The 26,573-nt window shown below is 41.9% G+C and overlaps 1 protein-coding gene across 22 annotated transcripts in view; it reads right to left on the reverse strand.

The window, feature by feature from the left end:
• Positions 1-1,127: 1,127 nt before the first annotated feature.
• PTPRD (protein tyrosine phosphatase receptor type D) overlaps positions 1,128-26,573 on the reverse strand; it is a 4,803,934-nt gene continuing 4,778,488 nt past the window's right edge. For all 22 annotated transcript variants that reach the window (XM_069625937.1, XM_069625939.1, XM_069625938.1 and 19 more), the window contains 2 exons: positions 14,997-15,132; positions 1,128-4,837 (listed from right to left, as the gene is read on the reverse strand). In XM_069625937.1, the coding sequence (XP_069482038.1) occupies positions 4,769-4,837; positions 14,997-15,132 (205 nt within the window). In that variant the 3' untranslated portion in view covers positions 1,128-4,768. The remainder of the gene's footprint in view (positions 4,838-14,996; positions 15,133-26,573) is intronic.

The following is a 26,573-nucleotide window of genomic DNA, read 5'->3' on the forward strand; positions in this document are numbered from 1 at the left end:
TAATAATCATAACATATACCTTGGACAGTGAATGAACTGTATAATTTGGTTTTACATATACATAATCTGGGACACAAGGAGATACACATGTGGCATCATTTTGGTCAGTTTCTGAAGGCCCGAGTTGATCCCTGGTCTACTCATTCAATGATCAGCAACCAGAGATCCTCTCAGATGAATAAGCTGATCATTAGATTCTAAATATACTTCAGCTCTGGTAAAATAATGAAATATACACCATCTGCCATTTGCAAACCTTAGCCTATGGCTTCACTTAGCAAAAGTGTAATGGCATAAATTCTATTAATCAAAATAATAATCTTAAGGTGTATTAGCACATGGGGATTGTTAGTGACCACCTCTCAGCCAATCAGAATGTTCAGAGAGCAGTCAATAACTACTGGTATTGACTGCATTCTGAACATTCTGGGGCTGATTTACAAAACATTTTTCAGTGGGAGTGCGCAATTGTAAAACTCTTCTTGAAAAGTAGACTGGTAAACAATAATTCAATTGACAAGCAAGATTTCTTTCAACAAGGCACTTCCTCTGTGGGAGAACTTTTTTTTGCTGCAAGATCCCATTTAACAACCCAAAGACTAAGTTAAAACATTTGAATACGCGTTCACTATCTGTTTCCTTTTACATGAAACCTGATACATGCTAATGTTTAACCCGCTCTAGTTTATCAAAGTTTACTATTGAAATATTTAACTTATGTAGACAACGTTGTTAATCAAATACTACAACATAAAACCACATTTAATTTGCTAAGTCAGTGAGCCTGATTCACAAACCATTTTTCAACGGGATTCCAAATCAGGCCCAGTGTGTCTATTTACTTGACTCACCTTTAAAGTGATGTTTTTTTATTTCACCACCAAAACTCCAAAACATGTGCTAATATCCTAACAGACCTCCGGATCTTCATTATCTTTTGGATAAGGACCCCTCCCCAACCTCGGCCTGAAGCCCATGATAATGACCCCTCCCTCGGTCTATAAGGCTACAAGGTGAGCATCCCTAACTTCGCAAAGAAAGTCTCAACTATGAAAGCCATGTTCTAGCTTTTGAGCATCATCTCAAGCTACCCGGCAACCTCATGGATTAAAAATGACAACGACGGCTGCATAACACTGACGTTTTTATTAGAATTCATTTGTAACAAATGGGATTTGTGTCAGCAAAGAACTGATTTCCAGACAGACTTCTTTCGCCACCAATGTAACGAAGTAAGAAAATAAAAAGCACGCCTTTCATTTTGTAAAACATTTACGCGTACTACTAATTAGAGGTAATTGTTTTTTTTTTTAACAAGCATTTTACAAGTTATTTTTCTCATTTTTTTTTTCAGTCTGTGCATCCAAAACGAGAGCAAAGAACACCACTTGTATTATCTTTGTAAAGACACTCCAAGCGGGGATGGCAAAGCCACGGAACATATGGATCGCCATGGAACTGCCCGCCACATGACATCTGTTGGAGTACCAGGGCACAGGAGAATAGAAAAGAAAAGAAAAAGAGTAGGGAAAAGAAAAGCTGCATTCTTTTTATTTTAAATTTCAGACTCTGTTGTTCTTTTTAAATGCTCTGTGTTATTTACATACACACAAGTGAATTTCATAAGCAGATTTTACAGATGGGTTCAAGTAATAACATTATTGGTGTAGAATCAATAGGGCAGTGCATAGTACAAAGGTATAGAAAGTGCAAATCTCCCGTCAGGGTCCCCCTTCCCAGCCATCCTCTCCATTTGTCTAGCCATGCACATTGTTGAAAAAAAAAGATAAATTGTCGATTTCTGTACAAATAATGTTTTTTTTATATATATATATAGTCTCCCCCATCCCTTGAAACTAATTACAAAATGATACATAACTACACATAGATAGGTAAATAATAGCACCGTAACGATAAAGTTTACAAAACCAATTTTGTAAGATAATGGTTTTGCGGACTGCAGATTAAAAAGAATACATCCGTGGTATTGCTCAAAGCATAGCATGAATAAACAGGAAGGACATAGAAAGGGGAATGCACATCAATGATGCTGATGAGTCCTTGCTTGTGGAAGCGGGTGGTTGTCATCCGCGCGTGTGTTCCTGGGAACTGGGGCATAGTATTACCGAACTGCTCAGTCAGATGTCATTGTTTGTGGAACTAGTCTTGGCAGGTGCCACCCCCCCACCCCCCTCTACCACTCAGGACTCCCAGTTGCACACTGATGTGTTTAAACACTAAAAGTCGTGCTGTCTATATTTGGCTACAGGTATCGCATGAACCAATATCATTACTGTGGTAAGTGTCTGGCACTTGAATTTTCAAATGATGTAAATGAAAATACTACAACGAAACGCATAGTGCACATTCGTATCTGGTGCTGAAGTTGGTTTAGAATTCTGATCTGAGGTAGCCTCCTATAATACTTCTATCCCTTTTTTATTTTTATTTTTTTATTTTATTTTTTACAAAAGTGCTCTAGTTTAACAGATGCAAGGACGTGGCGTTCCCAACAAACTGCTTCCAGGGTGAGAAACCTACATGCAAAAACCTGAACGGGTTCCCATTCTATTCAAAATATATTCCTGCACATCCCCACACTCATCTCTGCAAAGAGCACCTTTAACAGCTGGTTCCTTACACTGGGCAAGGCATCACAGAAGCCAATGCCACTTAAAATGGCTTCCTATAAAGTGCCTTGTGAAAACTTTGTGCTGTCAATAGGGCGTTTTTTTTCTCCAAAATATGGAAACGCTAATCCCGTGAAAGTACCTTAGCTGAAACACATGATGCATTCGTTACAATCAGTAACATTAACAAGACAACAATTAACTTGTGTGGCTGTGAGCCACCACACTAAAAGCAACACCTTGGAGACAGAACTGGTCTTAAAGGAACGTTATGCACAAAGTGTGGCCTTGTCGTCTATATTGGAAAGATTAGGGGATCTCACCGCTGAAGGCTTTTTCCCTCCCTTCTTGGCCGGTGTTTGCTAAAACATCCAAAACTGCAGTAAAACCAGGAATGCATAATATTAAAATTATAAATTTGCACATCTGCTGCAAAGTTACAATGGTACATTATAAAAGAAAAGCTGATGAAACATGTGAAATAAAAAAAATGTAGATATTGACATAAGAAAGCGTAACGAAATGCTATCAAAATAGACATTAAATATAAGGCACTCTAAATGCAAAATAAAAAATAAAACTTGCATTTTCAAATAACGCTATTAAGTCACAAAATTATTTTGAGCTAATAGAGCAACGTGAATTTGGCTTTGCCCCCTTAACATATCATAAATGTACAATTCATAGGATATACATTAAACAGTACATGATTGTATTTTTTAACAGATCAACAGTAAATATTTTACAACATTCGCCCCTCCTTAAGGGAAATGCACGCCCCACTCTACCCACCCCGTTGAGCCCCTCCCCCACCAACAACACATGCACACCTTCTATAGTTAAGAATATGCTTCGTTATTGCACTGAAGTGTCAAAAACACTGAACTGAGGACGCCTAGTTGTAGGTGATATGGTAGTGTGTGTGAACAGTATGAGTGTAGACGGAGTGCGAACAGGTGAATCTTGAGTCTCACATTACTGATGTGCATTCCTCTTTCCGCTTCAGAATGAACAACAATGGTGACCGTCATGATGCTAAAGCAATGTACCGACTTCCGGTAACGCAGCGACGTCGAGAGTGCGCTATCGGATGCAGACTCCGAAAGAAGCTCTCCAAGCAGACCAACAAATCCAAACCATGGAAGAACTGAGATATATTATGTATATACAGATATGGTAGCAGCAGCTTTATACTTTGCGCCTCCCTGTTGATTCCGAAATAGAATATAATGGAAACAAAAAGCCCTACTTTCATTAGACTGGTTGATGGCAATGGGCATTTCCCTTTACAAAAGTGGCGTAAACACAACCGCAAGAGCTGTATCGAATGAAAAGAATGTGTTACTGTAGAGAAAATATTGGCCCGCACAAGAGAAATGTGCCTTGCTTCAATTTTTCCTTAAAACATTTCTACTGCAAGATATGACATGGAACAGTTCGACAGCTTAAAAAAATCTACATTTCTCAAACAAAAAAACAAAAAAATATATATGAACAGTTATGCAATCATTTTTATTCAATTAATTGAATGATAAACTCTTGTTAAAAAAGGAAAATAACTTTACACAGTTAGAAATGAAGCACAGGTCAGCAGTATCTTTACAATACTAAAAAACTAAATCAAGGACTTTCTTTGTACACATTTGACCCTCCTTTCCCCTAGGAGTTTTTATGATTGTTTATGGTGGGAAGGGTTGATGCTGAAGCAAGGTCCGTGGATTTGATAATTTGTTATTGGTTTGAAAGGAGCTAGGAGCATAAAGATCTTGCTCTGGATCGCCATCATGTCCAGACAGATTGCAACAGTCTGTGCGACCGCAGGCAAGGCGATGGTTCTTTGCAAGTCCTTCCTGCATCCTTTTTTGAGTTCCAACCCATGCTGAATCCTTGAGGAACCAGCGGATGAAATCCTAAAGATCCCTCACCAGTCAGGATTCTTTTATTTTTATTTTTCCGGATACGATTTTAGACTCTCAATTCTTGGTCCACCTGGAATAGTTTTTAATGTAATGTATATTCCCTCTAATTGGTCTTTAGCTAGGAGTTTAGAAGTACTTCTCAAGCACGCACTATGGCTCAGAAGAGGCTCTCGGGATCTTAAAGGGCCTGCAGTAAAAATCCAGGACAAGTCAGGGCTTTTACGTTGCATAGTGATCAAAGCTTCCCAGGTACTCCAACGCCGCTCGATAGCAGAACTGATATTGATCCTGGATGAAAGAGAAAGAACATGGCATGAGGGTAAATGCAGGGGTTCAGTGTTTACAGTGAAGGCACAGTACTAGGTGGGCACTGCTAACAAATGTAGAAATTCAATTTAGCAGAGCTATTAATTAACACGTCAAGTCCAACAAAATGCAACAGGAGGTTATGAGGAAACAACCAACTGAATGTTTAAATCGATGCAAGGTAAACCTTCAGACAAGCTTCACGTGAGATACAGACAGGCCACATAGAAACTGATCGATGTAACAGTCCAGAGTACAGGCAAAAGTAAAGGATGCTGCCATGCTCAGGGAGACCCAGGGAAGCAGGATTGTGCTTTATCATACCACTGCTTGCAAAGCAAGGACTTGTGTCATCAGGGCTGTGGCTAAAATAAGGCAATTCTCGCCGACTGCACACACCAGGGGGGTAGCACTGAATCTGCCATTATAGCGCTATGCATTTCACATCTGCCCTGAATCTAAGGCATTGGGGCGGTGCACAATTGTCACTTTGCCCGGGGTGGCAGATCTTTTTTTACCTGCCCTGTGTGTCATCCTTCATTAAAAGAGTTATGTTATTAAGTAGGGCAGATCAGGTTTTGGACCCATCACGCTGAAGGCTCATGGTACATACATCTGTTGCGGGACCTGCTGCACCTTAACAAAAATCAACTCTGGGAAAACTAAACAAGATTGTTTTGAGACTGCTCCTAGAGGCATAAGCACCGCATAGGGATGGCTAGCTACAAATGGATTGCTGGATAATGTTAGAATTGAAAAGGGACAGAGATGTCAGGTGGGGGTCGCCAGGGGTTGCAACTGCAACCCCTGGGGTCTCCCTTGCTACCACTAAAAAACATCTTTTTTCTTTTACTTTTTTTTTAAAATGTAAGCTCCTAGGCTGGGTTCAGTGCCATGTGGCTCTCTGTTTCTGGAGTGGCTGGTTTTCTTGCTCATGCCTCTTAAAAACATGGGGTACCAAAAGTGTCACTTTAAGCATTGACCCTAAATAAGAAATAATAAGAATAACAAATAACGTGTCTTTCTGGAATTCTATACAATAATTGCTAGACTCATTAAAGGTTTGTTTCAGGCACACTTCAGTGGGTGAGTCACTGATTTAGTCTGTTCTTAAACTCCTCAACTCAGCCTTTCATCCTTCTGAGGTCGCTAAATGAGTAGCAATACAGGTTGGGTGATATTGTATGTATATTTGTTCTATATAAAGTGCTTAAGCGTAAGTGCTATATAACACATCATTAACATTTGGCCTTGGACATCTGCTTGCATTCACAGTAATTTGGTAATATGGGCCTCTACACACTCATATTAACCATACATATGGTGATCCATTCTTGTATGAAATGTATAACACATTATAGTTATATCATAACCATAGTTTTCGTGGTGTACTTAGGAACAATGCTATGTGATGCCACTTCCTGTTTTGTCAAGGAGTGAAAGGTCATGTTCCATTGCTTCCCGTGATGTCACTTTGGGGTGGGGTCAAATTACACCATGTCCTGTGATGTCATCAGAGGTCAAGGGTGGTGTAATATCACTTCCGCCATTCCCGGCGTTCTGGTGAAATGACGTACCTGAAAAGGGAGAAGCCATATGGCGCCTAGGAAACTCAAAAGAAACCAAATGAGGGTCTTACACAAAGGCGACATGTATGTTCAAAGCTTCCCACACCAGAAATAAACTTTGTCAAGGTATTCCAAAGTAACATAAGATGATATGGATGGCAAGCGTTTGTTTCTTTTTACAGGGGAGAGCAATAACCCAGAACAAGTGCTGGGGGCAGCATGAAATTCACTTTGGCCAATGACAACAAGGTACAAAAGCATATGATTCCTCCTACCTAATATGGGAACGCTTCGACTGCTACAACTACATGAGATGCCATGAGATGCCAGCTCTCTGAAACTGAGCTTAAAGGTTAAGTTCAGGTGCAGGATCAAAACATGCATAAGTAACTGGTCTCCTGACTAAATCCACTTCCGGAGGTGCTAAACATAGGTTGTCACAGTTGGCGATGGACTTCATTTTTTTATCATTCGCATTTGTGTAATGCGGTTCTTACTCACGCATTAGGTTATCCCATTATGGTCAGACACCGCTAGCTAGTGACAGGGAAGAAGGAAGGCTTGCTGCATCAACACATTGACCGGCACGGCGTGACTGACAATATATGCTGTGATTACCAGCTGATTTGATGAACCTTAACCAAAATACTATGATGATGGACTTTCCGCGAGGGCAGTGAAAGACTACAGGCCTGATTCATAAAGAGTTCTCCAGTGGGATTTTCCTATTAAAAACACACACTATATGAATCAGCTCCAATATAGTAGTGACATCCCTGATGGTTTTCTTCCTCAGAAGAAAACAAGGGCTGTGTTTTTATCCCCCAATTGCTGTTTGAACTCTCACTTAAAGTCTCAAGCAATTGCCAGTCGTGGATTTTGAGCTAGAGGACAGTACACACACACAGATACAAACATCTCCTTTGCACAAATTAGACTATTGGTATTGTTTTGGCCGTAAGACAAGGACAATGTCCCCCTTGGCATTGTTGTTCTTGCTGATGTCCTACTTGTAGATGTCCCAGCAAGGGCAGCCAGGGGTGTAGAGTTGTACTAAGAGTCCCTTCCCAGAGCAGCACATTATATATTGGACACCTGAGCCTATATAGAGTAAGAAAGGAATGGGACACCCGAAGCACGTTTAACAGGAAGAGAAAGGGGTCCCATGCATAGGGCAGAGCAGTTCCTGCCCAAAATATTTGCCTAGCTAATGTAAAGGCCAGAGAATGCTTCTTTCTGTGTGTCAGCTAATGCAGCCATTTGCTTTCGGTCTCTTCAATATTTTCAACCCATGGGAATGAGAGTCCTGGATTTAGACATGCACCTGAACGAAATCTCTATATCAACAAGCAAAGAAAACTTGTGTCACTGCCCACAATGCCTTGGTAGGCCTTGGTGACACGATCACCGATGTACATCACATTAAAACCTATGGGCGTCGCTCTCAAAGGTAAGCCTGATAAGCAGAGGGAGGAAGGGGGACATCCCTTTCAGGAGCGCACTTTGTCTACATGGCACACATTCTGTTACAGAGTGCAATTTTATTCCATTTGTCTCCTGAAGCCAATGATATGGAAAATTGATATTTTTTTCAATTTGCTTGAATGTGCATTTTCCACATAAAAAGTGCTAATACAAAACGAATGGTGTTTGCTTTTCAATCTTTCACAGTAGGCAAGTGAGGCAAGTGCTCAAACGTCTTCTTTTTCACTTGTATCGAGTCAGGATGCGTTAGTGAGATTTTTCTGGAATAATGCACATTGTTTTCTTTTTGTCTTGCTTGCTGAATGACTTTAAAGAAGGCAATGAAAGTACACATTGATTGCGATCATTACCCAACTTGGATATATAATGCCGAGTGATATGCATGGTAACTTTTCTGTTTATAATTGTTATTCATATTTTGGGGAATACAGTGCCTCGCAAACCCTTTCTACGCACACTGCACACTCGTCCGATGTTGGCGGCCATGGTGAAAGCCCTAGACCCGCCCAAGACCCAGGGAGACCAAGGAAAAATGTTGTATTGACCAGTCAGTTCAGAATCCCAAATAGTACAGTAGGTTTTCAAATGGTCAAATTCATGGAACTTTTTAGCACAGTGCAAAGTCACTTTGCACTGCAAAAATACAATTTGCGCCGCTCTGTGATTCAGGGTACAAAGTGACTTTGCACTGTGCTAAAAGTTCCATGTATTAGGCACAACATGTTTTTGGTTCACTTGAATGACCTCAGCCCGACAGAAAACGAAGCTCCACTTCAGGGCATGCAATTTTATCTGGAAAATGATTAACATTTAAGTTGGAGCAGAATGAACAAAGATGCCCTTCTGCGTGTATGGCTGCCCCTAAGTGTCCAATCGGTTTTGACATGTACATTAACTAACACTTTGAGTGCTTGATCGGTCATAGTCCTAGGGTTTTTGGTGTTTGAAATGGTCGTGAAGGACCAAGGTCGAAAACCTGGATTGTACAAGAAGTAACTCACTCAAATTCTATACTCTTTTAATTGCGGGTCAAAGTGTATCCCTGTCACTTCCGTGCTGAACCGGGCTCTCAGCCTCTGCTCTACTGATCCAAATGCTGCTTTCATTAGAAGAAACATTTCAGATTCCCTCCTAGTGTAAAGCAGTGGCTCCTGTTAACCTCACACTCGTTGCAGGTTCAAAATGGTAGGTGGTTTAACCTCTGCCTACCGGAAGCACACTGTGATTTCCCCCAGTTCCCTTGTATTGGCACAGGAAGCTGTAATGTCGTGCCTTATTTGATTGAGTGTCGGTTTTATTAGTTCCTAGATTGAACATGTTAGGTTTTAGCGCGCTTTTAATGCTGTTTCACAAGAGTGCTATTTCTGTTTCAGTTACTAGCTTGTAGTCGGTTCCCACCGTGCCTCTTGGACCTTACATAACCCAGCAGGTGCCTACCGGGTCCTCTCCTGAAGTCATTTGAATGAGACCCTCAGGGACAAAAAGACCGCATGGGCCTGCAAAGCGTTTGCTGTGAAAGTTCTACGACTGATATGTCTTATCTCAGTTGTTTGGGTCCTAGATAGAACTTTGTTTCATTTCTACCAGCTAAGTCGCACTCTTTCTTATCCTCATTGCCTTCTATGTTTTAATTAGCAGTTTGTTCCCCCATCCATCTTGGAACTATTTATTTATTTATTTTCATTTTTGATAACGTGCCAGCTCGCCAGGAGGAACAACTACATTACTTCCTCTTCACATGCAACTTTTATCTTCCAATTAAGGTAGAAGCTTTTTCACACTAACTGAGAACTAAAAAGACATGGCCACTGCCTGTTTTGCATATACCAGAACATTTGTATTGTTGCGGGTTGCTGGCATTGTGCGCAAATACTTGTCGCTAGCTAAGTGTGTTTTAGGAAATCCTACGGCCATTACTTCCCTGCTAACAGACTGCAAGATCCTGGATTTGCACAGCACATTAACAGAAGTCAACGAAGAGCAGAACAGCGGTGCTCATAACACTCTACTACACAGCGGAACTTCTCTCCATAATAACTATCATAGTAACAGCTGTATTCCCTCGCATTTCATATTGTTGCGTTTGATTTGATTTCACTGGGACTCATTCTTTAACCCCCAACAGCACAATTCTACGCATTGTAACCCCATGCCCCCGGAAATACACACTATCATGCACACTATCCCATAGGCTATTGGACCATGGAAACTATACCACTTGATTGACACATCAATTGCAAATGCAGACTCTTCACCTCCTCCTGACCGTGACCCCATGGCGTGTTGTAATCTTATCACTGGGCTTTTACTAAACTACTCTATATAGACATCCACACTTAAATGCACCCTTCGTAATGCTAGGTCACCTAGTCAAACAATTAACAATGCAGACCTTGTAAGTGATTTTCAGCTCGCCATACTAGCTTTAACAGAAACCTGGACAAGTGGCCATTCCGGTCCATCATTCTCTCTTGCTGTCTCTAAAGTCTTTGTTACGCTTATGTCAACCAGTAACAATATATCAGGAATCAATACCTGCGACTGTGAAGTCCTCAGTGTAAATACTTCTTGTGAGAATGCGCCAAACCTATTCATTTATATTAGTTATTACCCTCTGTCCACTAATTCTGACTTTACATCTGAATAGCTGGTCCTAATACTGTTGTCCATGCATGTTTCAGGCCACATTTTGAGAATGGGTGAACGATCTCAAGCACAGCTTTAATGGCCAGTGCGATATTGATGTCACCCAAGTATGCTCTACTTTCTATGCACTCACTTTTTCTCACGCTATTTCTCTGCCCACCCACATAAAAGGACATCCTATAGATTGGGTTCTTCTCTAAAACATAGATGTCTGCAATTTATCCATTCCCCTCAACAATAGATGGTTCACTTTTTCATTTTGTTTTGACCTCACAGGTCAGCACCCTCCAAATAGAAAGTAATCCTTTGCAGGGATTCCAAGCCACTCTCACAGAACATAGTTCTGCCTCCAAAAACTCTCATCTAGGACATGACAATCTAGCCACTTCCATTCATGCTTCACTCAGTCAATTGTTGACTGCATTGCACCCCAGCGTCCCATGAAAATACATTTGGCCAATCAACAGAATTGTTGGTGCAACAGGAAGTTGAGAAAACTCAAACCTTACCTAAGGAAGATTGAAAGGCAAGGGTAGAAATATCCCCCCTTTTTCTTTATAAGTAATGTCATCTACAAATCAAACAACCTAATATTAAAACAAAATGTGTTCATTTCACAAAAGACATTGATGAAGTCACCTCTACTCGGAAGAAACCCCTTCAAATATTAGCTCAGTTGGTTTCTCCTGATTTACTAACAAAAACACCCCATCTTTACTCAAATGGTGCAACTCTCGTTCATCTTTCTTTCATTCTGCGATCCAAAATATAAGGAACAACATTGCAGAAAAATGTGTTAATAACCAACCTGATCCACATCACTATTTGCCAGTTTCCTTTGCCACGTGTTGCGCGACTCACTCTTCCAGCTTCTCGCGCTTCACTCCAGAGAAAATAGGGCGAGATTGTGTAAACCCAGGCTTGACATTTTGGGACCCTATGTGCACTCCACAGCAGAAGAGTTATGCTTAAGCCTTCAGAATAGGCTAAAGATGGATTCTCAAACATCGTTAAAACTGGCTTTAGCGAAATTTATTCTGAAAATATTGTAGGACCTTCAGGCAGTAGAGTCCCTGAATTCAAATGTGTAATACTATTTATTTTATAGACACAAAATATTCGGTATAAGAACTGTATAAATGCACATGACATGCTTTTTCATTGTCGATTTTATGACAATTTCGAACACAGAGTTGTGTTTTTTCTATTGTTATTTTATAATTTGTTTAATGAAAATATTGTATTTTTCTATCTTGTGTACTTAAAACACAATACAAAAAAACAAATTACACAATTGGATGAGATTGTTAGCTCTATGAATCTGACAACCTGCCCAGGAGATCCCTGTCCTTTTATCATCGTTGAACATTGCATTCTGGAGCTTGCTACTAGCAATTTCTGAATTTGTGAACAGAATGTTCAGAGGGAGTGAGATTCCAGCTTCCTTGAAGAAAATGTGGCCAACTGCACTGTTAAAAATCCTCTTTGAAGCCTAATGGTGATCAAAATTATAGACCCATTGCAAGCACACCGTTTCTGCTAACAACTTTTGATAAGGTTGTGACCTTACAGCTCCAATTTTACCTAGAGCAGAAACATCTTTTGGGTGATTATCAATCAGGGTTGGGTCCTGGCAGGAGCACCAAAACGTTGTTGGCTGATGTTAAACATCAACCTCTCAATATTGTGGTTCAAGGCTAAGTAGGTCTGTTGATGTTGTTTGACCTAACAGATGATTTTGGCACACTAGACGACTTTATAATATTAACCAGGTTATATGAGGTTGTGGGAACCTCTTTAAATGCCACAAAATGGCTTTCTTCTTTCCTTAAAAAAAGAGTTGCTTGGGTAATGATTGGGGACTAAGAATCTGAGACAGTAAACATTGAATGTCGTGTCCACCCGGGAGCATGCTTGTCCCCCTTGCTGTTTAATGTATATCTTAAACTTCCACATGACTGGCTGGTCTTGCCCAATATTAAGTTTCAAAATTATGATGAAGATTCTCGGGTCGTTTTTCAAACTACTGAAAGATAGAGTGGCCAACTTTGAAAACATTGTTGATATCTTCCAGTTTATCAAGAAGTGGATGGACTGAATACTTCTAAGACTGAATATATAATAGTTTATTTGGGTGTGCAGTCAAAAAGTCGAAAACAGTATGTCGAAAGTCATAATGTCGAGAAAAAAAATGTCGAAATAAAAAAATGTGAATGTTTTATTTTTTTATTGACATGTTTTTTTTGGGTCCCGCAAGTAAAAAAAAAGAAGTAAAACAAAAAAAAAAACAAAATAGGGGTTTTGGGGGAACCCCCCCCATTTCGAACAAGAAACAAACAAAAATAGACATTCGAAAAAAATAATGTAATTCGAAATTATCACTATAAACCGTTTATTTGGTAGGTCCTGCTGACAGTCCTCTTCCAAAATCCAGCATTCAGCGTGCACTTTGGGGTATGCTAAGATGACTGCCTATCCATGTCGAAATATGCTAATAAAGATCCTGATGCAATTCAGACCATTGCTGTCTGAGGCTCGCTGTGCATCTGTAGCTAGAGCTATTTAAGATCAGCCCTCGGATTGACTACGGGAATGCCCTCTTACTCGATACGGACGAATATCTCTTGGACCTTTTACAGATGGTTCAAAATGCTGCTGCAAGTATTGTCACTTGCAGCAAACGACACAGCTGTCCTTAGGAAATTGCACTGGCTTCCAGTATTGGCTACAGTGGAATTTAAAGCCCTAATAATTGTATTCAAATCAATAAATGGAACAGGGCTGCAATATCTATGGTGCATGTTTCAATAATACTCCAATCAGGAAACTCCGGAACACTCTGGTCACTGAACAACAGCACGTTGCTCACTATGCAATATAAATGGTCTAGGACCATGGGGCGATGACTTCAGATCTGGCCCACCAAGCTTTGGAGTTCCCCTCCAAAGCAACTCTGCAGCATTGATCAATTTCTAAGCTTTAAGCGCAAACTCTAAATCTTTTTTATTTTAACTTCCCTAGATAATGTCTACCTGTCGATCTGCGGTTTGATACCGGTCTGATCATAGGTGTTATAAAAATAACATGTGTTAGGCAATATTTTGATGTTACTCCGGGAGTCAGACACAGTAAATACATGCTTCTTATTATATAGCATTATTAAACTACCTATAACAGGCCAAGCACAGAGGAACAGATCTTTGGACTAGGCTCAATAACACAGTGCTGTATCTTGCACAATGGTACATCAAGTGCTGCGCTATTCCTGATGTCTGTAATTGTTGATGCTATCAGTAAAGAGTGGCGATAAATATTTGCGCAACCTGGAAAACTGGCAGCAGAGGAAGTATTTCAAACTCCATAATAGGGCATACCCAATACAGGTATTTCCAAGAGACTACTTTTCAAGAGCATGCACAGGATTCACTATCATTATCACTAAGCGGAAGCTGACCTTCTATGAAGAGTGAGGGGCTCACCCCAGTCTGCGCTCCGAGATAAGCAGTAATGGGTGATTTGAAAGCAACACCCGCCGTTCGGTGCCGAACCACCAAATGAGTCAGTGGAGCTGTAGCAGCACCATAGTTCCAAGCACCTCAGAAAGAGAGTTCAGACACAGGGTCCTGGATCCCACTAACAGGCTAAAAGAAGTTGCCTCCGTCAATTGACAAGAGAAAGACAATCGAGGATAAATGTCAAAATATGGAGACTTGGGTCCCATGTTACCCATGTTGGTTTATTGTAAACTTAATCCTGTCATTTTTTTTTTTTTTAGGTTTGCAAGGGATGTATCATGTCTGTAAGCAAGGAAAGTACTGCACTTGTCAGATATTGTACAGCAAAGTCCTACTGCACTACTCTCCCTATTCCCTTCAGTTAATTGCTCTTCTTACTGTTTTGTTGACTAATTCATATTGTAATTTGCTTCTACCGTTATATTGTTTATGTTTTATGTATCAAGTTGTTCAATTGTGAAGCACTTTGGTGTAAAGCACTATATAAACAAATAAATACAAATACAAAGAAGACATAGCTTCAGGGATGGGTAACAGGCACCGGGATACACTTGCAGAATACTTGTACAGGAACGTGTGTGGACTGTGGGGACTATTACTCTACTAAAATTGCAGGTGTGTGTGTGGAGTGGAAGAGAGTACATGGTGGCATATACATATTCGAGTTCTTTGACATCTTTATATCAGGCAGTACCATTATGCTCGGACCCGGTTGTGCAACCTGTGGCTCCTGTGATTCTATGGGTTACGACTCGAATGATCCCTCACTATTGACTCTGCTGGCTATGGCTCATGAGAGATGTGACGCAAAACATCTGGAGAGCTAAAGGTTGCAGATCCCTGGGGTAGGGTCTTGCTCAATGTCCCCCGAGACTGATATGAACTCAAAGGAGCTTTGTGGCCACAAGCAAATGGTTCGAGACTCACCTCTGTCTGCACCATCGCTGGTCGTTGTGTCCTCAGCATTTTGACTGTTTGGAAAATATCCACTACACCTTCGTATCTCATCCTCTCCAACACAATGCTCAGAGTTATGAATACTCCACTTCGCCCAACACCCGCACTGCATGGAAAGAAACAAAAAAATGTGTTCCTTGACTTCATTGCTCATTCCACAGACATTAGTGTGCACACGGCCTGAGTATGATAGAGCATAACATTACATACATAACATGACAGACATATATTTGTAGAACATTTCTGCAAAAGGAAATGTAGCTTCTAAAAGTACGTATGGTAAAGTTACTAACAACTGCCCAACCTAAGCAAGAACAGTCCTACTTTGACAAAGAAGTTCCCTGTGATGTCATGCTGCAGTATTCACTCGGGCCCCGTAGTGGCATTTTGGTAACACCTTCATAAACACACTATTGTGGATACCTAAGATCTTCACAAAGTCGGGTGGGAAGAGCGTGAGAGTGCGCATTTGTGGAAGGGTAAACAACCATAACTTTCAATTGCCAAAGTAAAGTGTAAGTCCGCTGTATACGCTAAAGGATGGGCACTTTTTGCTCGGTAATGGCCATCTCTACGTTTTTGCCAGAGGTGATGCTGAGGACAATCATTTGGAAAACAGCCTTATCCTAAACAATAACAACCTTTCCCCAATCTGCAATGCTATTAGCACCACACATGGGCAAGTTTGATGTTCGGATTTCGAGTTTGCGTATCAGGGATAACTCACTGTGTGAACAGAAAAAATGGAGTAAAAAAAAAATGAAGAAAACCCTTAGAACAACAGAGCATAGTAAGTGTAAGGGGAACGTGCTCGGGCCCTTATGAAGGGCTATGGGATCATAACATCCTGTGTGCCCTGCCGCTGCGGGAAATAGAGGAAAGGTAGTGTGCTGTTCAGAAGGAGAAGGTCCAAAGAACATTCAGGTAGGGTCGCAGATCCATAGGCACTCCATGGCCTGCCGGTGTTAGTTCTTTACTTTCACCGGTGTCGTGTGGGTGACGTGGAGGAAGAAAGCAAAAGATGTCTGATAGATCCGAGAAATAGAGACAGTGTGTGGTGGACAGTAACCCCACTGGGGGGTAAGGGAGCAAACCGAGGGGGGCATGGGGCCTGTGTAGCTCAGTGGGAGTGGAAAACAAAAGAAGATACTGGGTTGGTGAGTAACACCAGGAGCGGCAATTATGATCCTGGGACAAAGCAGGATCCATGGCTACACTGTTGATTACTGGAGTATTCCAGCAATCGATTCAGGACACTAATATAGCAATAAGCACCCTTTCCATGGTCTGGAACGGATGATTATTGCTATTAGCACCGCAGCTTGACAATCCGGTAATCCGGGGTGCTGATAGCTATGTCTTTTGGATGAATGAACGGGACGCCTCACAGTGTCCTTCTCATTCATTTAAAATACTATTTCAAAATGGCCACCAAGGAGTTGGAAGACGGGGCACCACGTGGAGCCTCTCTTCCATTTCCATGGTCTCTAGGAGGAAGACACAGCGGCAGCAGCCTGGGCGTCGCTGAAGCCATCAAGTTAGTGTCGGTTTTAGGGATGGGGAAATTAAGGATAAGGGAAGGAAGGGTGGGGGAAAGATGGTGGGGCGGAGAAAGCAGCAGTCAGGTTGCTTGGAACGTGGGCTTGGATTGTGGGTTTTAGCCCACAGTCTGAGCAACCTGATGGTTGCTCCCCCAGCCCTTGGTGCTAATTATAATTATCTCAAGCATTTTGTTTGGATCAGGTACAGTCAATAATGGCTAGGAGGTGCTATTTGAACTTGTAACTCATTAAATATCATTACGATGATGTGTCTTTTCAGTAGATTGTGTGAAATGATTGTGCTCTGGAGAGTTGTCAATGGACAGGAATCAATTTTCCTTCTCAAAGGAGAAGCAACGTATTAAAACAAATAGCCTCTTTACTGCAGAGGCAGTCCATCCAGAGGTGCCAGGGAGTGCATTGAAGAGTGATGTGGGCATGGCTGTGGTCAGTCGTGTTGATGTGTGGATGCACGGTTGAATTCCGTTTTCAGTGCACTCTGTCTGATACTCATCAAAGCATTAGAAACCAGGTGTAGGTGAAAACAAGAACTTTTGTGCACTGGGGAGACTGCGCCATTGTAAAGGAGATCTTTTCGACGCAATACACATTTGCATAGTTGAATGTTGGAGCAGCATGTGCTTTGGGGTACTTGAATGGTAGGTGCAAGTGGTGTAGTAAGAGGGGGAAGGTTTTCCAATTTTGGGTTGATATATGGGTGTATACTAGGAATGGAAGGTGATTTGAGAGGAGTTGGGGTTATACTCAATCATAGTGCGGGGAGCGTTTGTCATAGGGCTGGTTAGAGCTGTAGGGGTGTCTCTCATTTCATGTGCAAAGCAGTGATTGTTTTGCACGAGGAAAGTGAGGTTTAAATTGGGGGTTCTTATGGAGACCTGGGATTTGAGGTGAATATAAATATGGCGTTGTGGTTTGAATGTTACACATCTGTAGCATTCTATTTGCCTTTACAATATAGTGTATCATATTTTTAACTAATGACACCTTTGTGTTGTTAATTTCCTTTTTTTTTCCTCTTCAGGAGATAATATTTCTATAACACGCCAGTACATCAGGCATTCACTCCTCTAATGACAGGCATCTTTAGACTCTACATGTACAGCTTGATCTATTATTAAACTGGTTGTTATTTCATGGAGCTCAGATTACTTTTTGTTCATTTAGTTTACTTCTAGATGAACCAATATCATGGTAATGGGGCTGTCTCAGACAGTCTGGTTTAAACACTGTTGATTATCGTGCTATCACATGTGAATGGAGAAGTGATTGTATGTGGACACATGAGGTTTGGACATTGTAGGTCAAACAAAAGAGTGTTTTACACTACCTTTTAAGCAAAATAAGAAGATCCACCATAGCACCTGGCCAATTTAATGATCACACAATGCAAGCATTTTGAAAAGGAGGGTTATACATGAATTGAGAGCAGATGAATTGTGTTGTAAGATGACCAGCAATTCCCACTTTCATCAGTGATGCCCGCTTCCTTAGTGTCAGAAAGGAAATGCATGGGTTACCGTTGAGTACATTTCCATCCCCATAAGACAGCCGCTGCTCCAAACCAACATGTCATCCTCAACATAAGCTATTCGTTTCCACAGCCTGATGTCCATGCATTCTAGATCCATGTGTATCCCTAGAGAACCTGAGTTAGCTGGAAAAAGACAAAAGGCTCTCTCAACTTCACATCAATAGCAAAATGACCCGACAATCACCACATTACATTAGCTCTGCTCTGAGATTAATATACAGTCCCCATTGCCTCACCAGAATTCACCAGCCACTCCATGCTGGAACAAACCAATACAGATAGGCTCCTCACCAGTAAATGTAAGGGTGAAGGGTGCAGTCACTGTTCATACAGGACCTCCTCACAAGAGCTGTTGGTACTGCTCTGAGAGCATCTCTCCTGGATCCCCTTACCTAGCCACTAGAGTGAACATTCCAGAACTGTGCAGGACAACCAATGACTATGCGTTCCCAATCACTAAGGATACTGAACAAGGAATGAGGCAGGAGAGATCAGAGGCGTGGGATCCTGTACATATCATCCCACAGAATTGAATTAACAGGATAACAAATAAAAGGAAAGGCTAAAACAGAGATTGCCATTAACAGCCGTTCAAAGCACCGGCCTTTATTAATCAATACAATGTTGATGTTATGATTAAAGTTGTCATCAGCCCCAAAATCCATCATTGTGTCCCCTTCTGCTGTGGCTCACTTGGAATTTTCTCCGGGAGGCTGGAGAGCCATCAAGAGGCTGCATGCATGTTTTAAGGAGCCAGAGTTTAGAATGTGTTCATTGCTTAGGGCTTAGGTTGCCAGAGCAGTGTTGCAGTTTGATAGTGCGGCATATGAAAGGTGTTACCAGCTCCTACCTTAAAAAGGTATACATTTTATAGACCTCCTAAGGAAGAAGCTCTCGGGAGTCTCTGTAGAGATTGAGACATGTGCATACTTGCCAACCCTATGGATTTAGGCAGTAGGATAAGCAGTCCTACCGCCTACCGATTTTCATCTAATAACTATGGATTTACAGACCTGGCTGCCTCTGTCTGAGGCCCAGAGGGCTGCAGAGGACTGCAGCATCTCCCTGGGGCGTGTTAATGGCCCATCATGTCATGATTTTGATTGATGACAGAGTGTGAAACAGGCACCCTCTACCCTGTGCACAGCAGGCAGTCTTAGTGTCAGAGGTGGTGATGGCATATAGTGATGCAGCCATAATGGGCGTGTATGAGCACAACTACATGAACATGGTTCTTGTGCTAGAATATATTGTGGGAAAAGAATCGCGAAAATGCTTCTGTGTACTGCTGGTGACACATCTATTTGATTTTTGATGTGTGTTAACCTATACAACTGACCTAAAACTGCGTGTTTTTTTCACATTCTTTGAAGACAACGTGCTGTAAAATGCACCATTTTCACCCGTTATTTAAAAACCTTTCAGGAATGATAGAATATGCCCTCCCACCACCTCCCTAAACTTCCAATTCCTTGTTACAGCCTCCCTCGCTACACGCAAACCCTTGTGTATTTGTGGGAAACATTTACATTCTCTAAATAAAATATCACCAGCCTCTGCTGTTCATTTAGCAATCTGACTTCTAATGATGCTTAGAAGTCTAGGAGAGACCACGCATGACACTCATTTACTGTCATTGTTTCTGGACCGTATGTCAGGTTATGTGATGTCATGAGGTTAGAGGTCATGTAATGTAATTTCCTTTGATGTAATTACTATTTTTGAACCTTCAAGAATCCTACAGATTTTTGGTCACAGAATGTTGGCAAGTATGCATGTGCCCTTCGCATAAATCTCAGTAGTGACTGCTTAATTCGAAGCGACATACCCCCTGCTAAGGTGTCCATTTTTTATTAAGGTAGACCAACATTTTGGAACCTCAAATCCTATTTGATGAGACACTGCCTCCGTTATGGCAATCCCTTTTCAGATATTGCCAGCACCATTAAATATATGAACCTTTTTCTAATGCATAGTCGGATAGCCTGAGCCGCTGAGCAGATGTTACTATTCCATGGGCCGATGACCAAAGGCCTTGTGAGGAAACGCTAGGGGCACGTGCTATCTGGATTCCTTTTATATGCTCATCATGAAGATATAGGACAGTGATATTGTATGCTAGCTTTCAGAAGTGCACACATTCCCTCTATTAATCTAAAAGTCAATAGTAAATGAGTCATGCACCCTGCTCTGTTGGGTATGTTTCCTTCTGACCGGTGGTAAACCTGCGACAACAAGTCAGAAGTCTTTTCACAAGCACATGGATGGGCACGGGAGGGAATTAAATGCACGTCCAAGCGTTCTTATGAAAGAAGAACACATCTGGAGGGTTTGGTAATGAGGAAAACGCAGAGAAATATAAAAAAGAAATCTACCCACTTGCAGATCCTAATTAAGGAGCTGGCGTAACGCTTGGGCAAGAACCGTAGAAAACGGATGAGTTCATTTGCTGAAGCTGACAGAATATTTAAACAGGACAGAGCCCTAACGAATGCATTCTTAACGTTACTGAAGTGAAATTGAAAAAAGACTAAAAGCCTGCCTCTGAAATCCTCCAGGAGTGATGGCAGTGAATTTCTTGGGCGTGTCTTAGGCACCGTCAAAGCAGAGGATGGAGTGTGGATAATACAGTACTTTGTAGCGCTTCCGGCTCCTTTGATTTGACAAATGGCATTTAAAGATTTTACGTAAATCAAAATAATTAACAATTTCTCAGGTGGTAACAAGGGGCATTCTAGCACTACAGGGAGTGGTGCCAGAGGAATAAAGGGGAGGCAAATTGGGGAAGATACTTATGAAATCAAAGACACAAACACACTCTGCTTTTTGATCAGACAAAGCCATGATACTGCTCACTTCAATGGTACATGAAAACTCGTGAGGTAAAAGGGGTCCCCATTAGGAAAATGGCAGTTAAGGATTTCTTCAAAATAGCAACTATCGCTTTTACCATGTCCCATGAAATTAGAATGCTAACAAAGGAGTGTTTCTTTTTTGAGTTTTGATCCAAATCCCTAAAATAATGACGCTTGTTTTGGCACACCGTGGAAGCAATCTGCTTGTAATTTCTGTTATGAACAGGGCAGAAGCTTCAGTCAATCAAACGGCTTGTTTTATACTCTGCCAAGTGCCGCCATGTTCTTTCTGGCCACAGTAAGGTAATTAATTATCTTGTTTTAATGGGCATATTATAAAATAAGATCTCGTTTTCTGGTCAATGGCTTGCCACCACTGTGCGGCCTGAATATGAACATAAATTATTGGGAATGAGGAAGGGTGAAATAAAAACAACTAATGTTACATTTAAAAGAAGATAAACTTCAAAGCTGAAAGCAGGGTAGCAGACCGGCACACAAGAAAGGAACCCGAATGCGAGCTTGCACAAGGTTTCAAATCAGCCACTCTGTTCCGAAAAAGGAAAGCACCAGATACAGAGCACGTCACTGGAACTCCACGAGATGTTTCATAGCCATAGAAGAGAGAATATGCTCATGTGATCAAATGATTTCCAAAGGTTGACAACAGCCAATTAACTTAGCAAATACACCACTCCCTAGATGTTATGTTAAAGGTACTTATATACTGCACCGTCGCCAACGGAATCGTTCCCCAAGGCGCTCTGGAGGATCTGTAAACAGGAAGGATGGATATGGTTAGTCTGGAGAAGGGGAGCAGGAGATTGGGAGAAGTGATGTGCTGTTGGCAGCTTCAGCATTTTGGTGCTAGTCTCAGATCGGGCGAGACCACAAGTGCTGTAGGTGATGTTTATGTGTTGTTGATGCAGTGTGGTAAAGTGCGTGAGGATTGCTGGGAGAGAGATGTTTGTGTGGTTTTGTGTGGTTTAAGTATGCAGAAGGTTGAGGGTTGGGTTAGTGGGATATATGTCCTGACTCAGGTAATTTCTGATTCCTTTAGAGTTGTATCCCTGTGGGTTGGGTTGATGCTGGTTCCTCATGGGCCGACTCGCTTTGTTGGTGCAGCGCTGACCCCGCTGTATCCTAGTGAGTATTGTTTGGACTGATAGGTGCGTCTGAACCTTTCTTCTGCTGTGGGACTGGGTTGGTAATATCTCTATTATCTTGTTATCTGGTGTGACACTGGTCAGTTGAGGTTTTGAAAGGTTCAGGGTCGGAGTGGTGTCGATGTTTTGTCCGGATGCTTCCGTCTTGGTAGGCTTGTGTATTCAGATGTTTGTTTCAAATTGTGAACATTAGCCGGCACCAGACCCGGACAGGTTTGTGAATGTTGGCAATGCCGCACTTGGTTAGAGTCGTGAACATGCATCACATCCAGATAAGAAAAGTGAATGTTAGCAGGTACCACACCTAGATAGAATTGTAAATGGTAGCATACCCCACACTTAGATGGAACTGTGAATGTGAGCATGTGCTACACTTTGATGAATTCATGAACATTACCTTGGGTCGCATCTAGATAGAAATGTGATTGTTAGCATGTGCCACACTTGGATAGAATTGTAAATGTTAGCATGTGCCACAATTGGATATAATTGTAAATGCTAGCATGTGAATGTGTGTGTACTGCCCACCTCCAAAGTTTGGACTAAATGAACACTGTGAGCTTTAGTTACTAATATTGAATTGTGTACCCAAGTACGGCACAGGTCCCTTAGGTTTTGTACCACGAAACATTAGACAAAAATATAGAAATGTGTGTTTATTCTAAAGGGTGCCCTCATGTTGACACGTGTTTCGACCAACTGTGGTCTTTATCAAAACTGGGCACTTATTCTTATAATAACCTCCTACACTGAAGGACTGTGAGCTCGGTATGCACACAAATTAATAGGGTTATTTTCCTGGATCCTGATGTTTCATGGATCCCTGTCTTAAAGAGGGATCCCTAACCTGATGGCATACTGCGTTCCTAAACAGAACGTGGTTCGCCATCAGGTTAACGTTGAGTAGTACAATACTTTAGGGACCTGTGCCATACTCAGGTACACAATAACATTTTTGCAAACTAAGGTTTGGGTACACCTCATAGTACATGGGGCAGCGAAAGTCCACCCTATCAAAACACTTCACCCCCACGTTGACTTTTAATTTATTATGAATCTACAAGAAGGCATTTTCTGACAGGACAGGTGGAAGCTCACTCTACACTGACCAGATGTTGTTGTGCCCATTCATTGTTAACAGATGCCCAGATTATGACCATCAGAACAATATGTAGAGTCAACGGCTACCCCTTTTCCATAGACGCACAGGAGGTGCACCTATACTACAGTGTGGCTTGGTTAGCATATACTAGCACAAAGATCACAGGAAAATAGAAGTAAAACAAAGTTTAATTGTTAACTCAAAAAACATTTTCAAAAATAGGCAAGAGTCGATATAACATAAATGGTAAAACATATATGTGAAACCAAGCATTGCATTGGTGGGTTAGTAGCAAAAAGGTGCAATTTCATGTACTTTTATATGAGTAGCAGTACGTAATCATATGCTAACTTAGTCACACTGTAGTATAGGTGCACCTCCTGTGCGTCTATGGAAAAGGGGTAGCCATTGACTCTACACATTGTTCTGATAGCTTTCCCTCAACCTCCAGAGTCAGTCCCCCATTCACAAAAAAGAGGATCCTTTTGCCCCTTTATATATTCCAGATTATGACCATACATTAATTGAGATATTGCACGTTAATCAATGACTTCCTCTTTGGAGACAGGTCTGTGAGGAACATTAACATCTAGCTAAACAAGGAAAATGCTGCTGACAGATTCCATTGCATATGTGAAAAACACATTACTGCGGATTGCACCCCAATACAAAAGGGGACTGGAGGGGATTGACTGTGTGTGCACTTCGTAGTTACCATGACCACACCCAGATTATCTCTGACAAGCACTGATGAATGATTGGCCTTACCATCTCCTTTGCAAGTATGTAGAGAAGTTAAGCAATGATAAATCTTCCTAAGCTGTGTCAACCCCTGACCTATTTGCTTTACTGGTGGATTATTTGTCCCTATACCTCAGTGAGGGGGAACCTTAGTGTACAGTCACATAGGCCCTCATTACGACCCTGGCGGAGGACCATGGTGCAATTTGCACCATGGTCCATGGCGCTAAGCTGCCAACTCCGCCATGGTGGTTGGCGGACTTACCGCCCCATTCCGACCTTGGCGGGGCGGTAAGTCCCCAATCCCCATTTACCCTTCCCCATTCCCATTTTTGCCCCATAGGGTATAATGGGAGTGGGGAAGGCGTTAATTACGCCACCGTAAATTACGGTGGCGTAATTAACAACAAGTCCCGTAGCGCCATGGATTTTTCCGCCTGCAAAAAGCAGGCGTAAAAATCACCATGGCGCTACGGGAACTCGTAGTCAGGCGGAAAGGTACGCCATGCTTTACGCCGGCGTAAACCCCTTTCCGCCAGGGTCCTAATGAGGGCCATAGTCTTTTACTCTTTTTATAGGTGTCATTTTTAAGACACTCTCTAGTGTTTTTTATTTTTTTTATTTGATCATTTTTGACTACTTTTGACACATACTTCCCATTGTTGCTGGGTTTCCCTGGGGCTCCCCTTTTAACTTTCTCTGACTAAGCTTCTGTGAACTATAGTTCCCTAGGGTAGAAAGGATCTTTGGATCCCTTTTCACATTTTATCCGGTGAAACCAGCACATCCTACCTTATGTGGAGTGCTGGAATGTATCCCTGTTCTCCTTCTCACTGTGACCTTTATGTTAGAGGGACAATCTCACCTTTAATGGCTGGTGGCAGTGAAGATTTTAACTAATTCAGTGCACCTTAACTGCAGGCTGTTTCCACAGCCCCGGTAAAGACACCCATGGATGCTCATTTGACCCAAATGGCCCGTCTTCTTTTTTTCACCATTGCAGTGTTCCTTGTCCTTTCTTGCTCCTTCCCCTGACCTCAAGTGTGGGAATATCCTTTGTGTTCACTTTATCTTCAGCGGGTATCCTGGGTCAAGCCCGCCCAGGCTCCAGAGTGTCTGTGAAGGCAGGAAGAGAGGGAGGGGTCGAAAACTCTGCAGCCTTTTATCTTCCAGCCTGACTGCAAGAATCCAGTTCAAACTGGGAGGATGGCTGTCGTGAAAGGACTGCCAACCCTCCAACTTTGAATGTTTATTGGCTGTTTGATTGGCTGGGTTCCTGCATTAAAGTTAGATCCTGGAAGCTGAAGAGGTAGTCGACCACTGGAAATGAAACCAAAGAGGATTACGAAGAAAACGCGGCTAACACGATTTACAGAGACAGGACATTCTGCTGTGTAACCAGAGCCTGCTCTTTCCCTTCCTTCCAGTCAAACTGGGGACCACGAAAACAATGACCCTGACCCAGAGCCTGATGATAACCAATATACTCAAGAAGACATGCATTTTGAGCCATCCCACATAATGTTGCAACCTTGCGGGGCGCAATACCCCAATTCCCTGGGACCTCGAGCCATTGTGAGGTGCATAGACTTCTCAATTCTGAATCTTGCTGAAACTTTTATCAATTCCAAAAAGTCCCCTCACCAGTGCTGGACCTTGCATACAACGCAAATCCGACCAGTAAAATATTCAGTCCTCTTCTGGCTCCTGAAAAGGGCACCAAAACCAAAGAGCCACATCCTGCCAACAAGAAACGTTTGCCTGGAGCCTACCCCATTGATCTGTGCTTCAAAAGTCCGACCAAGGTCCTGCGTTCAGTCTTCATGACAAGGAATCCAGTAACTGGGTTTTTGACTGCAGATCCTAAAGTCCTCCAGCTGCAAACTCTTCTTCTATACTGAGGTATTGTGTTGGTTGGGTATTAGTTACTTTATGTCTCTTGTGATTTCTGTGTAGCATTGGGGTTTTTCTTGTGATTAGGAGTCTTCTCATCCTGTTCACCTAGGGCCCCTGCAGAATCCTCCTAGGGTGTCTTCTCTGAAGTCCCTGGATCCTCAACTAATTTTGAAAGTAGAATACTTCCTTGTTTGAACAGTCTTCCTCAGGAACTCTGACTTTGCCTGCAACTGAGGCCTATCTCACTCTGCTTACTGCTGGCTCCTAGACCAATAGTGTCCAGCTTCTGCCTCTGAGAACTCATGTCATAGAATTGGGAAGGGCTAGATATTTAAAGGGGCCTGCCTTGAAAGGGAAAACAAGTGTTGAAATGTAAAAGACTCAACTGGTAACTGCCCTCTGAGAGTGAACAGTTACAAAGTTCTTATTTTCCTTAGAAACTGTCTCGCCATTCTAACAGAAAGTAAATGGTTAATTTACTCACCTGTAAATCGGGTCCCCCTCTTCCTGAAAGTAATAGTGTTGGTTTCACTGTACTATTCCTGTTAGGATATAAATGTATGAGTATCCCCAACTGAGTCTTGCTTCCCCTGACCTGCTGTTAGCCTGTCCAGAATAAGTTTGCCTTAGATTTTACTGAACTTTAAGTTGCCGATAGCTCCTTTTAAATGCATATAGGTTTTGCCTGCCATGA

This window comes from Ambystoma mexicanum, chromosome 6p (assembly GCF_040938575.1).
Source record: "Ambystoma mexicanum isolate Mex_15411 chromosome 6p, UKY_AmexF1_1, whole genome shotgun sequence".
Lineage (NCBI taxonomy): Eukaryota > Metazoa > Chordata > Amphibia > Caudata > Ambystomatidae > Ambystoma > Ambystoma mexicanum.